Genomic DNA, 12926 nt, shown 5'->3' with positions numbered 1-12926 from the left:
GCAAGACACACAATCGTTTCACTGTGTCTGTTCACAGCAGAGGATTTGTCGAAGGCTGTTCACACATTGTCCATGTGTTTTAGTGTGGTTGTTTTTCACACCCGAGTTGAACGCACTGCCTGTTAGTTGCTCAGCTAACTGACGGGCGAAAGGAGTAACAAAAGGAATGATGTAGATTTAGGATAATTATCCAGTACCCAGATTAAGCCTACCCCTGGACTGAAAGGCATGCTCAATGGAGAATCTCTATCGAGAGGGTCTTGGAAATACCCATTATCACTTTTATATCACTTTTGAAGTTTGTGGCCTGTCTGCAATAGTGTTTTAAGCTATGAATTGAATATTATGGTGGATTGACAGTTCGGTAATGTAATGGTTGTTGCAGTGCCCGACCCCCCCAGAAACCTACAGCTGTCATGTGACAACGGAGAGGACGGCACGGTGGAGGCCTCGTGGAGCGCTCCGGACAAAGCCCACGGACTGATCCGGGAATACATTGTGAGTTAGCCTGCCCAGACACTGTTGTTTCCTCTGGTAAACTTAATAACCGCCTCTCCATTCTTAGTGTCATGTCCTGAGCTGTAAGAAGAGATGGAAACATATGACCATCCAATGGCTTTCAGCTGGATATCAAAGTTAATGTTCATCAGCAAAATATGAAAGACTCCACACACTGCAATGTGGGTTTATTATTAACATGAACAATGTTTCAAACCTGTTTTGTTTCTCTCTCTCTCTGTGTGTGTGTGTGTGTGACAGGTGGAGTACAGTGAAAAAGGTGTGGAGTGGTTCTCTCAGCGAAGCACTGGCAACGGTGTGGAGGTCAAGAACCTACAGCCCAGCACTCTGTACAAGTTTAGAGTAAGAGACCTGTCTTTCAGAGCAGCTTCATAGTGACATTTGACTTCATGACATGAAGGTAACGTGAGCTCTTAGAATTGTTCAGTTGTGAGCCTGTCTGATGAGTTGTAAACCTGTGTGTTTTCAGGTGGCAGCAGTGACGGGTCGAGGTATGGGGAACTGGACTGAGGTTAAATCCATCATCCCCAAGAAAGGTATGACAGAATCTCTCATGATCATTGCCTGACAATTTATAATATGGCATGATGATAGTTTTGATACATTTGACAAATTCTCTAATCCAGGGTTTCTTAAACTATGGGTCAAGACCAAAAGTGGGCCCTGGGCATGTGAGAGGTGGGTCGCAAGTTCTAAGAATGCTTCTATAATCACACGCTATTTCTTTTTCGTTTGGGTTGTAGAGATTTGGGTCACTGGAGGATGGTAGATTTCTTATTTTGGTCTGGAGCTGCGGCAGGAAGCTTAGTGGTTAGAGTGTTGGGCCAGTAACAGAAAGGTGACAAGCTGCTGACAAGATAAAAATCTGTCGTTCTGCCCCTGAGCAAGGCAGTTAACCCACTGTTCCCCGGGTGCCGAAGACGTGGATGTCATTGAAAGCAGCCCCCCCCCCCACACACCTCTTGGGTTAAATGCGGAAGACACATTTCATTTGAAAGCATTCAGTTGTACAACTGACTAGGTATCCCCCTTTCCCATTCCCTTCATTGCGCTTCCTCTACTGTTTGCATTGTGGAGATTTACAGTGTTCTATCGCCCTCTGCTGGCCACCAGTATGTAGTTGTCTTATGTATTGGAGCTGATGCTTATTGTGTCTCTCTCTCTCAGCTCTACCACCCCCCTCAGTTATCACCGATAGCATCACAGAAGACTCGATGAGCCTATCTTTCAGCTTTAACTCCCAATATGAGGTCAGTTGGTGGCGTGTGTGGGTGTGTGTCTGTATGTGTGAGTTGGTGCTTATGTGTTCTAACTTGCCCTATAATTCTGTCGTTGTTCCGTGGGTGTGTGCAGGTGAGGCAGTATGTGGTGGTGCTGTCCTGGGTGTTTGATGCTCACGTGAAGGAGAGCAGGAACTACACTGTACGAGGCAGCATACTGAAAGGTAGTGTTTTTCAAACACATAACTTTGTCATATGCATCACATACACACACTTCTGTGTTTTCAATATCCTAGCCCAACTCTGTCGGTCTGTCTCTGTATCTGCTTGTACACTTGCAGCTGCCAACCTGACCACGGGGACCATCTACGAGGTGGCTGTGTGGGCCCAGACCGGTGTAGGAGACAGCCCCACAGCCCTGTCCCGCCAGCAGACCAAAGGCACCCAGCCGGAGCCTCCCCTCCTCAAGGCCCGGGCCCTTAACCAGAGCTCTGTGGACTGCAGCTGGACTGTAACCGGATCCCCTGCACAGGTAACACCGGCACAGCATGACAGCTACTTTATTACAGACATGGGTCATGTTCATTAGGGCACACAACGGAAAACATCATTAAACTTTTTGGGACAGAAAATTTTCTTCTATTTGGTGCCTAATGAGCATGACCCTGGGTTTAAGTAGTATCTGGGTTTAAGTAGTATCTGTAGTATACTTTCAAATGCGTCAGGCATTTGATTGAGCCTGTGTTGAGTGCCTGATGGGCGGGGTTTGCGCTCTTCCATTGGTTCCAGACAAGATCAATTAAGCGAGTCCCCACAAGCAAAATATAATTAGGAATTTCATAGATGAGTCATAATTGATGGGATGTATAAAGCGATTGTCCAGATGCTCAAAGCTCTTTCCATTGCTACTGTGAAGCGCGCGGCTGGAGTAGGACAGCTCCCTGTGCAGCCAGTGATGTACTGTGTGGTTGTTGTCTGTCTGTACAGGTGTATGGCATCTTCTTTGCCACCTCCTTCTTGGACCTGTACCGCAGCCCTCACAGTGTGAACACCAGCGATAGCAGCCGGACCGTCACTGTGGACAGTGATGAGCAGTACCTGTTCCTCGTGAGTTCACACCCTTATTCCTCTTCACCCTGATTCCTCTCTCAGTGCCTCAGATACAGAATCAGAAAACTTTATTGACATGCAACACGGTTGGCTAGGGTTTTTTCGTTCTTACCCAAGATTCCATTTTGGTTTTAAACTGTACTGAACTGTAAAATGATCGACTTCAGAAAATCTGCTCACAGTTAACCTATGTGTGCATTTTTGGTTTCTAAAGAACAATATCTGTGTGTGTGCGTGTGTTCACTTGTGTGTGACAGGTGCGGGCCATCTCTCCCTACCTGGGCCCTCCCTCAGAGTATGCTGTGGTTAAGATGATTCCCAACGAGCGGCTTCCTCCTCGTAACCTGCACAAGGTGCGCGTTGAGAAGACCCAGGCGATGTTGAAGTGGCAGCCTCCCTATGACTCCCCCAGCGCCCCTCTGGTAAGGTCATCCTCACACACCCTCGAGCGTCAGCCCTTTCCGATGCATTATGTCTGGTTCCTGGGTTAAAGTGATAGTTACCTTTTTTTTAAAGTGAGTTGAAGCTTAAACTTCAAAACAGACCCAGAGTGTGGATTGCACTCTCTCCTTGTCCATAGACTTCTTTCAGTGTAAGGAAACTGTTTGAAAATTGAGTGAACTATCCCTTAAATAAAGTCTCTAAAAACCTGACTGACCAGGTAATATACAGTACACCTGATATAGTAACATGAACAGTTGTCCCACACAAACCATAAACCTGTGTGTCCATGTCTGGATCTCAAATGACACCCTATTCCCTTTTAAGTGCACTACTTTTGACCAGGGCTCTGGTCATTAGGGTGCCATTTTGGATGCCAACACGGCTGTCGTTTATTGTTCTTTTGTTGTGTTATTTTACTGTAAACTGTGTTGAGATTGTTAAATGCACTGTCAATAAAGTTTGATTTGGATGTGTCCGTCCCGTGCAGACGTACGCGGTGCACCTGAAGGACGTGGTGCGTAAGACCGAGAGCAGCTACAAGCTGACCACCCAGAACAACACGGTGGAGTACTGCCTCAAGGGCCTGGAGCCCGGCGGACACTACAGCGTCTCCGTCCGCCTGCGCAACATGAGCAAGGAGGCCAGCTACACGCTCAACACAAGTACGGCCAGGTCCTCTTTATTGCAGTCGACTATCATTTTTTTTCTTCCCACAATGCCCGGAGAGGGGTTAAAACATCTCAGGGGTCATGTTGGTGAGATGTAGCGATCTTCTGGGATGTGCAGCCCGACTGCAATAGAGATAGACAACCTGGAACGCCCCCACCATCTGTTATATAGTGGCTGGGGACTAGTCAGGGCTTCTTGTATATTAAAGGAGTTAAAGGTAGAGAACCAACAGATCTGGGGAGACCACATTCAAAACCCAATGGGGATTGTTTTAACATGAACCTAATTGTATGAATGTATGATGTCAAAGTTGTTTCCTTCTTCTCTGCGTGGACATAGTGCCCTTGCCTGCTCCAGAGGCTCTGAAGATCCTGACGGAGAAAGACCACGTGTTCCTCTTCTGGAAGAGTTTGGCCGTGAAGGAGAGGAGCTTCAATGAGAGCAGGGTGAGGGACACACACAGCTGTCTCTCCCTGTGATGACAGATCAACCCCACTGTCTTTTAGTTCCTCTGATTTTCACCATCAATGTCTCTGTCTGTCTCTGTCTGTACGTCCGTGCTCGGTGTCTCTCCGCAGGGATACGAGGTGCACGTATACGACAGCCTGTCCAACTCCTCCGTGCTCCTGGGAAACACCACAGAGACCTTCTTCCGGATCAGCAGCCTGCTGGCGGGCCACAACTACACCTTCTCCGTCCAGGCCCGCTGCCTGTTCAATGGACAGCTGTGTGGCGAGTCCGCCCTGCTGCTCTACGACCAGCAGGGACAAGGTGAGAGGGGGAGGAGGCACTGGGGAGGATAGGAAGTTACGGGACACATTTACTAAGATTATGCATAAATCCTAAACGTCGGTTTCAGTAACAATGTGTGGTGACATTCATACAACAGAAGTTATCACTCTCAATATGGTGATAGTTTTCCGGGTGAATCATACTTCATTAATCAACTTTGTGAGATAAAAGTATATAAAGAATCTCTCATAATGGCTCCCTCATGTATACCCCCCCCCCTCTCTGCAGGTCCCAGCGAGGCAGTGCGGAGCTCGGGTCAGTCAGGGGACATGGCAGTAGTGGTGGTGCCGGTGCTGTTCCTGCTGCTGCTGGGGCTTTGTGGGGGCCTGGTGGTCCTGTACCTGAGGCACCGCCGCCTTCAGAACAACTTCACCGCCTTCGCCAACAGCCACTACAACTCCCGCCTGGGCTCGGCCATCTTCTCCTCTGGGGACGAGCTGGGTAAGAGTCCTTGGTTAAGTTCTATATCGAAGTAGCCCCACACATCCGTAGTTGCGTTGCTCCCTTGTTATGTGCTCCTGTGCAGGGCGCTTGTTGTTACTGTTGACTGTGACGGTTGTAATGGAGGTTGATGTCATCAGTCTACACTGTGTTGAACTTGAACCACGCTGTCTTTATTTGTTGATCTGACACCCATAGATCATCCCTCTCTATGTCCAACTGATTGGCACGGCTTTTGATCAAACATTTCTAGGGCCTGGAGTTTCTCCTGACCGTGTGACCTGACCATAAAAACTCTGGGCCCCAGTTAAAGGCTGTGCTACTAGGGAACGTATTTTGTCATTGTCAGGTCCCATCGTCCGGAGAAACTCCTGGCCCCACTCACAAACCACATTTTTGCATGATCCGTTCTGATGCAACTATCATGTCCTTCTTCCCTCCTCCGTTCATCTCTCCTTTCCCCCGTCCTCCTTAAAGGTGACGATGACGAAGACGCCCCCATGATCAGCGGCTTCTCAGACGACGTTCCCATGGTGATTGCGTAGTGGGACCACCCCTTCACGTCGTCTTCTTCTTTTCCTCCCTATCACTCTACTACACACTCTGCCCTGCCTGTCCCAACCCGTCCCAACCCGTCACCTACACGCCGGTGCCCACGTGGTATGACAAAAGGTCAAGAAAGAAGGTGCGCCAACACTTTCGTCAGCCAACCCACTCCGAGAAAAAAAGTCTTGTTGATTTCAGGATCAAAGGAAGAAAAAGTGAAGCGCAACGAGAGATATTTTTAAAAAGAAAAATACGATGCACTTTTTTTGGGATGCGCAATAACTTATTTTTTTATACATAATATATATATATATATATCAGTCAAAGGACTTTGTTGAGCGGGAACTGATGCTAACTGTGAAGGATTGTGAGTTTGTCAGGCGAGTCGCGTGTTCGAGAAAATCCCCTTTTGAATTACAAACTCACCCCATAAAGAACTGTTCATTGCTTGAAGCCAAAATAAGCACCTAGCAAAAAACATCCAAATGCAGAATAAACACACGTAAAGAAAGAAAATATACATCTAATACTGTATAAGTAAACAAATATATATATGTTTTACAAAGAAATCCTTCATAAAAAGAGTTAGGAACTCAAGCACTCGATACAGCATAAATTAACTTATTCTTCATGGTATTTATTCATGGTACGTTGTTCAGTGTCCGTATTGAAATCGATCTGAATATGTTGCTCTCTGTTGGAATGAGATCACTTTAATCTGTTGATATTTGGTTTGAAACTGTCCATTAGCCTAAACACAACAATTGGTGTCCGAGTAGCCATCCAACAAGTAGCGATTAGATGAAATCGATGGCACCATGCTGTGTCTTATAGATCCATGTTCCTCCTATCACCAGCACAGGAGTGGCTGTAGTCAACTCAGCAGTGACAATAGTACTGAAAAGTTATTCCCGTTTACCATGCTATTATAACGCTCGATCATTCTGTTGTTTCTCTACTTGCAATGCTGCATCGATAATGCTGTAGGTGGATCTATAGGAAAATAGTTTGATTTTAATTGGTTTTATCAGGACCACCACGTTGTAAATATTATTGTTATTCAAATATTATTACGCCCAATTAGCTGCCGTTAGTTTGTAGTGTTTGGAACGTTTGTCTCTGATGTTCTCAGGGAACTGGGTCTTTGTCTGGTCTGACACTGGCGTGGTACCATCATCTGAGTCTTTCGACCAACACTCGGGAACCCTCACTGAGGTACTATAGTAACCCTAGGGGCAATGATGAGCATGATGTTGTAATGTTATTTTATGGTTGTAAACTGGTTTTCGGGTTGAAGAAGTTACAAAACCAGATTACAAGGAACTTGTCTCTGTTACAACAAGAAAACGATGTGTTTTTCATGACGAGAGGAAGATGTCATGGGAAAGACGGGACATTGTGGTTGTTGTGGTTTTGCTGTAATTCTTCAACAAAAAATTTATACTTCTAATCTACAACCTGGTGATAATGTCATTTAAAGGCATTATCATGACGTAATGGACACCACTTTTGCTTGCTGGGATAGCAGTATGATGTTTCGGTCACAGTGAGGGGGACTGTGTCCAGCTCTGTCTCACTGTGTAGCCAAATGCTTCACGTCAATAGGATGTGACAAGCTTAAGAATATGTTATTTTATTTTTCCCTTTCTCATCCTATCGTGTAGTCATGAAACGTGTATTTTCGTCTCTGCTAAAGAGCCATTTCAAGTTGATGTAAGGTATGATGCTTGTATTCATTGACCTGTTTATTTGTACATTTGTTCATGAATGTATTTTATATCTGTGATTTTATGGCTTTGAGGTGATGTGGAAACCGGTCACGTTACTAGTCGTCCCCCCCCCCCCCCCTTCTACCTCCCACCCCTCGTGTGAAATGGATACATTCACAGTCCTCTCACTTTGTAAAGCCAAAAACTCTACTTTGAATGGTTTACCCCTATACTCTTGGAAGAAAGACCTGAAAATGGGTTTTTGATAGTGTCTGACTGTAGACTGGTTCAGGGCAGACCCCAGGCACCAGGACCACGTTCCCACCTCCATTCCCCTGGCCCACTGTGGGGGTGACGTCACAGCAGCCCCCCCTTCTTCCTTCCAGGTCACTGTAGGGCTGCTTTCACTCCATTGTTTTGACGTTCTTCTCTGTAAGGTACTTGTGATTCTATCTCACCCCTTTTCTGCTTTCCAGGCCTTAAATAGTGTTGATACTGTTTATTTTCGGTGGACTTCGATTTGCCACGTATGCCTTATTAGAAAACACGTTGAGTTTGTATGTATGTACTGTATTTATGACGACACAAGTGCACACCCACACTCACAATACCCTTACACAATGCTAAAGAGAATGATCTGTACTGAAGAGAGAGCAGTAGAAGTCGTTTGTTGTTGTTCTATACAGGTCACTACTCCTGTCTGCATTGGCTGTTTAAACAAGGCACATATCTAAAGCCCCCTGATGGATTTTATCTCATGTAGTCCCAACTTTTGACAATTGTGCAAAATATAATTCTTGATTATTGTGTGACCGTTTCAATCCCTACCCCCTCCCAATGTAGACTTTTTGTTGTTGGTTTTCTTCTGTAAAATAGTATGCTTCAAGTTTTTGCACAGAATATCATGTTGGACACCGCCATATTTGAATATGTTGATCTTGCTTGCTTATGGGGGTCTCAAGGACGTGAGATGTTTGAGGTACAGTGTGAAGTGTTTTTAAAACCACTTATACTGAAATAAACTCACTGGAAATGTGGCAAAGCCTCGTTTTCCTCTTCTTTCGCAGAGAGGATGGATGGACAAAAGCAACAACACTGAAGATCTCTGCTTTCTAAAATGTTTATTGAATTATTTGTAGTTTACTTTGCTGTCTTTAGTCAATGTCCTTCCAACTTACAAATGTTTTTGATAGAAATAAACAAATCTCCCATCGATCACACACAGTGGCACAGAGTCTCCTCAAAGGCCCTTAACAAAGTGAAGGCAAACTCATGGCCTTGGTTAACCACATAATGCTATGAGTAAGTCCTACAGTATTTGGCAGCGCGAGACAGGAAGGAGTGCTTGTAAACAGTGAGGTGAAGGGTGTGTCTGTAGAGGCTTTAGAGTACGGATGTCCTGGAGATGAACTGGGATCAGTCTTTAATCAGGCCACTCTCACTGTGGTTTTTGACTCGCGTCTCCTCTTTGCACCCAAAACATTCTGGGGCCGGCCAAAATCTCCTGTCCTTTTCATCCTCCCTCCTTCCTCCAGTCATGCAGAACGACCACAGCTCCACTGACGCTCATAGGGTTTTATGACTGTTGAGTGAAGGGCATTGTCCACACTCTCAGGGGAACTTCTGGGAAAGAGACGGAGGGGGAGGAGGGGGAGAAACAATCAGTGAGGTCATTGCAACTTTTATGCAGGCTGCAGAATTCCCTAGACAGCTCTATGATTAAGTAGAGGCAGGTGTGCTTCTCAGAAGAGTAGCCTGTCAAGCTGGACGTTTTGAAGGTACAAGGTACAGTAATCAATGGAATAGAAATATGAAGTATAAAGCAACAACACGATAAGCAGAGCGAAAGAGAGTAATGTCTTTGTGTTTTTAATCCACGTTCAAGTGCCACATTAACCAAGTGTACAGATTGATTTTGCGGGGGGAAAGTAATTGTATACTTAAATAGTGCTGTTCATGATTTTACTACGTTTATTTCAACAAGGTCATTAGCGAGAGGCTCTTTACACTTCTATGTGTCGTGCTTTCAGTATATCAACAGCAGGTCAAACTTCATAAATATTGTAAGACTTAAAGACACTATGGAAGTTGAATTCCTCCCTGCTTACAGGGAGGTTGGGTTAAATGTAGAAGAAGACACTTGGGTTGAATGCATTCAGTTGAGCAACTGACTAGGTACCCCTAGTCCTAATTGTTTTACCTAATTGTTTGTTAAATGTTGACTTGACTGTTGACTCATACAGCACATTATCACATACATAATATTTATATCATAAGAAGGTGTGCTCCTTTCTGTCCAATGAAGTATTTCTAGAAAAATGATTTTGTCCCCATAGGCGACCCCTTTTTGCTCAAGAGCGCCCCCAGAGGCAAAAGTTATTGTATGGCCTCATCTTTAATCTCTTTCATTCCTTTGCACCAGATCTTTTTAGTGTGTTTCACCTGAAAATAACCCTCTGACCTTGCCAAAATAAATGCCCCAAAACAGTTAATAATCTTGGGACTTCAAACAACACTGATATAGTACAGGGCATTAAATCCTGACAGGGACATTATCATATATTGCCAACAGGCCTGTCTCCCTCAACAAAAATACCCTGTCGGGAAGCGCTGTTAGAAGTGTTTGCTCTGTCTCCTGTCTCTTATTTCTCTGACTAAACTCGTCTGGTTGTGTTTATTTTCAGATCTGACTCGTCCTGGTCAACTACAGACAGCGGACCCAGACATGCTGTGCTCGGATGAATCCAAGTATATTTGTTGTGTAGGCTACAAATGCTTTTAAAAGCTCTTTTAAAACAGCGCCCAATGACAATGCACTGTAACAGACTGCTCTCTTTCTTTCTCTCACGCTCATTCACTCGCTCTGCTCTAAAAAGAAAGTCCGCTCCTCTCTTAAGTAGCTAAGACGTACTAAAGTGAGCTGCCATACACCTCTCCATTCTCATCTGTCCGTCACATTCCGAGGGCAGCTCAGACAGAGCAGTGACACCACGGAGTGTTATGTTTTCTGCAGTCAGAAAGGCTCCCTCTGCGGCTCACTTAACTGTTCACAGTAACTGTGCCACCATGCCAGTGCCCTTGGCTTTTTTTGTTTGCCTTTTTAGGGTATAGGGCACCATTTGGAATCCAGACAAGCTCTTCTTCCTTCGTCATGCTCAAGGCTACCACTAGAGGTCTCACGTGTTTGGTTTCTCTGCTGTCAGAGAAAGACCTGCTTGTTGAAGAAGTTAATTCCTCCCTCTTTCTCTGACTTAATGTTATTTTCTAGTGAATAAGTAATTAATCTCTTTCCAAATGACTATCACTGTTTATTTGAATACCGGATGTCAATGCACTGAGATAAAACTACGTTCAAGATTTGTGACCATCAGTTATAGATTGGAATATTCCACATCATGGTATCACTATCGACCTTTGCAGCCAACAATAATCACTAAACAGGGCTTAAATAAATGATCCCAAACGTAAGCTGCCAGGCCCTGACCCTCTTCAACTGGTGAAATGTCATGTCAGTCACAGATTTGTCTCCCTCCCCTCCCCCCTATGGAGTGGACAAGGGCCAGTTGTTCTGTTGGTGACATGTCAGTGCATCGGAGGGAGCAGTGTTGAGGTTGTGGCCTCATATCAGCCCCAGCAGAGGCAACAGGGGGCTCCAGTGTATACTGCAGCCAGGAAACGGCCCGGGACCTGGGAGGATGATGAGCAGATGCTGGGGGGGGGGGGGGGTTGGAGTTGGGAGGGTGAGCGGGGAAGTCTGGATAAACAGCCCGTACTGTCATGGCCAGGCAGCGTTCACCGTACACAGCACAGACTGGACAGTGCAGAACACACACACATCCCAGCGTTGTTTTAAACCAATACGTTACCTAGTTCACAAATGTGCCTGTCACAGTTTCGGATGAAAATCTTCAGATTAACAATAGTCAGCCCCATATATAGTCATTTTCCTGGCACCATGGTTCTGAGACTCCCACATTGCTTCTGGTAAGTACTCAAACAACCCTGTTACAAAGTCCTGTAGCCTACAGTACCCCTCTATCGGGCCTCAGGTCGCTAAGGATTCCCACTGGCCAGAGATTTGGGAGGAGGAAACTTGAACAAGTGTTCATTCCTTAGCCTGGAATCTCCTCCACCAGAGGGCATGCTTGATATAACACCATATGTGTTGCCTCCTCAACAAGCCATTTATTACTGCCACATTACAGTGTTCCAAGACCCAATCAAACTGATAAACATCATTAGTCAACTCCCTTGTCGAATCCTCTTGTATAGAGAGGTGAATGACTGCTAAAGCAAAGAGAAAAGTGTCGTGTCCTGTATGCTGGGAAAGAAAGACTTCAGATATGTGTGGTCCCATAGAGCAGCATAGATGTATAGTCGAGAAAGAAGGGAGATTTCTTGTTTAGTCACAATTATGTTTATGTTTTTTATTGTATGATACAGGCTATATTACCCTTTTTAATTCATAGAACTTCAAGTTACCAACATTTTTCACTTTATTAGAATTATACATAATGTACAAAGTAGTGTGGATATATTTGATACATTCGAAACATAACACACAACTGTGAGACAGTACTATTCATGGCATAATTGCACACAAAATGACCAAGTTAAAAGTAACAATCCGTAGTCTTTATTTTAAGGTGACAATATCATACACACATCAATACAATTTCTGACCAATATAATAAAAGAATACGCCACTGCAGTTATTGAATTTAAAACTACAAATCTAGGCTACCAAGAACACATCGGAGTTAAATTCAGAAGATGGAAACATGACATCAGAGTTACTGCTTCCATTTGATCCGTTTGACTGTTAGTTTTGCTGTGAAAGCTGAGTCGATAAAAAATGAGGGAAACGTCAAGAGAATGGAGGAAGCTATGCTAAGCGCGTTATGATAGCATTACACCGACAGAATCCAATTGGCGGGAAGAGTGAGCCTCTCGTGTATGTCCATGATAACATGTTTACACGCTGCGTGGCTATATGTCCCCATGAACACACACACACTGAGTCATCATCTATATGACACCGCAATATATATGACACCGTGCCCTTCCTTTATGAAGGAAGGAATGGCACTCCTTGAGAGTTCCTCCCCTACCATTATGAGACCTTTAGACACTTCACAGTGTGGGCTCTATCGTGGCCAATCCAATCAGAGGACCATGGAGGCTCCTGAGTACAACTCAGTTGGAGGTCTGTAACGGGCAGTGAACAGTGTGTGGTCTCTACAGCCACTTGACCAGAGGAAGAGAGTCCACCTTACTCACTTCCCAGGGGTCAAGAGGTCCCTGACCCACTGATTGTTTGGGAGCTAAAAGGTCAATAGGCTGGTCACTGGTGACTGCTCAAGGTCAAAGACAGGCTTTTGATAGAGAAGGCAGGCGTTGTGGACAGCAAGCCACGGCCATTATGATCTATTGTGAGCCAATTTGGTAGGGGGAACTCAAAGGCACTTTTCCTCCG

At 45.0% G+C, this 12926-nt stretch overlaps 1 protein-coding gene across 3 annotated transcripts in view; it reads left to right on the top strand.

Annotated features, from left to right (window-relative positions):
• The window catches only part of LOC109905600 (sortilin-related receptor), a 68692-nt gene extending 60205 nt beyond the window's left edge, over positions 1-8487 (top strand). For 2 of the 3 annotated variants that reach the window (XM_031790668.1, XM_031790669.1), the window contains 13 exons: positions 386-498; positions 760-861; positions 989-1055; positions 1687-1769; positions 1873-1963; positions 2081-2271; positions 2727-2846; positions 3107-3271; positions 3781-3955; positions 4302-4408; positions 4541-4733; positions 4983-5195; positions 5673-8487. In XM_031790668.1, coding sequence (XP_031646528.1) covers positions 386-498; positions 760-861; positions 989-1055; positions 1687-1769; positions 1873-1963; positions 2081-2271; positions 2727-2846; positions 3107-3271; positions 3781-3955; positions 4302-4408; positions 4541-4733; positions 4983-5195; positions 5673-5740 — 1688 coding nt within the window. In that variant the 3' untranslated portion in view covers positions 5741-8487. Of the gene's footprint in view, positions 1-385; positions 499-759; positions 862-988; positions 1056-1145; positions 1198-1686; positions 1770-1872; positions 1964-2080; positions 2272-2726; positions 2847-3106; positions 3272-3780; positions 3956-4301; positions 4409-4540; positions 4734-4982; positions 5196-5672 lie in introns of those variants that run through there. The other variant, XR_004203140.1, reaches the window with a different exon arrangement.
• The last annotated feature ends 4439 nt before the right edge of the window (positions 8488-12926 follow it).

This window comes from Oncorhynchus kisutch, linkage group LG15 (genome assembly GCF_002021735.2).
Source record: "Oncorhynchus kisutch isolate 150728-3 linkage group LG15, Okis_V2, whole genome shotgun sequence".
In the NCBI taxonomy this organism is placed as follows: Eukaryota; Metazoa; Chordata; class Actinopteri; order Salmoniformes; family Salmonidae; genus Oncorhynchus; species Oncorhynchus kisutch.
The sequence above is the reverse complement of the archived record's forward strand: the minus strand, read 5'-3'. Positions and strand labels throughout refer to the sequence as shown.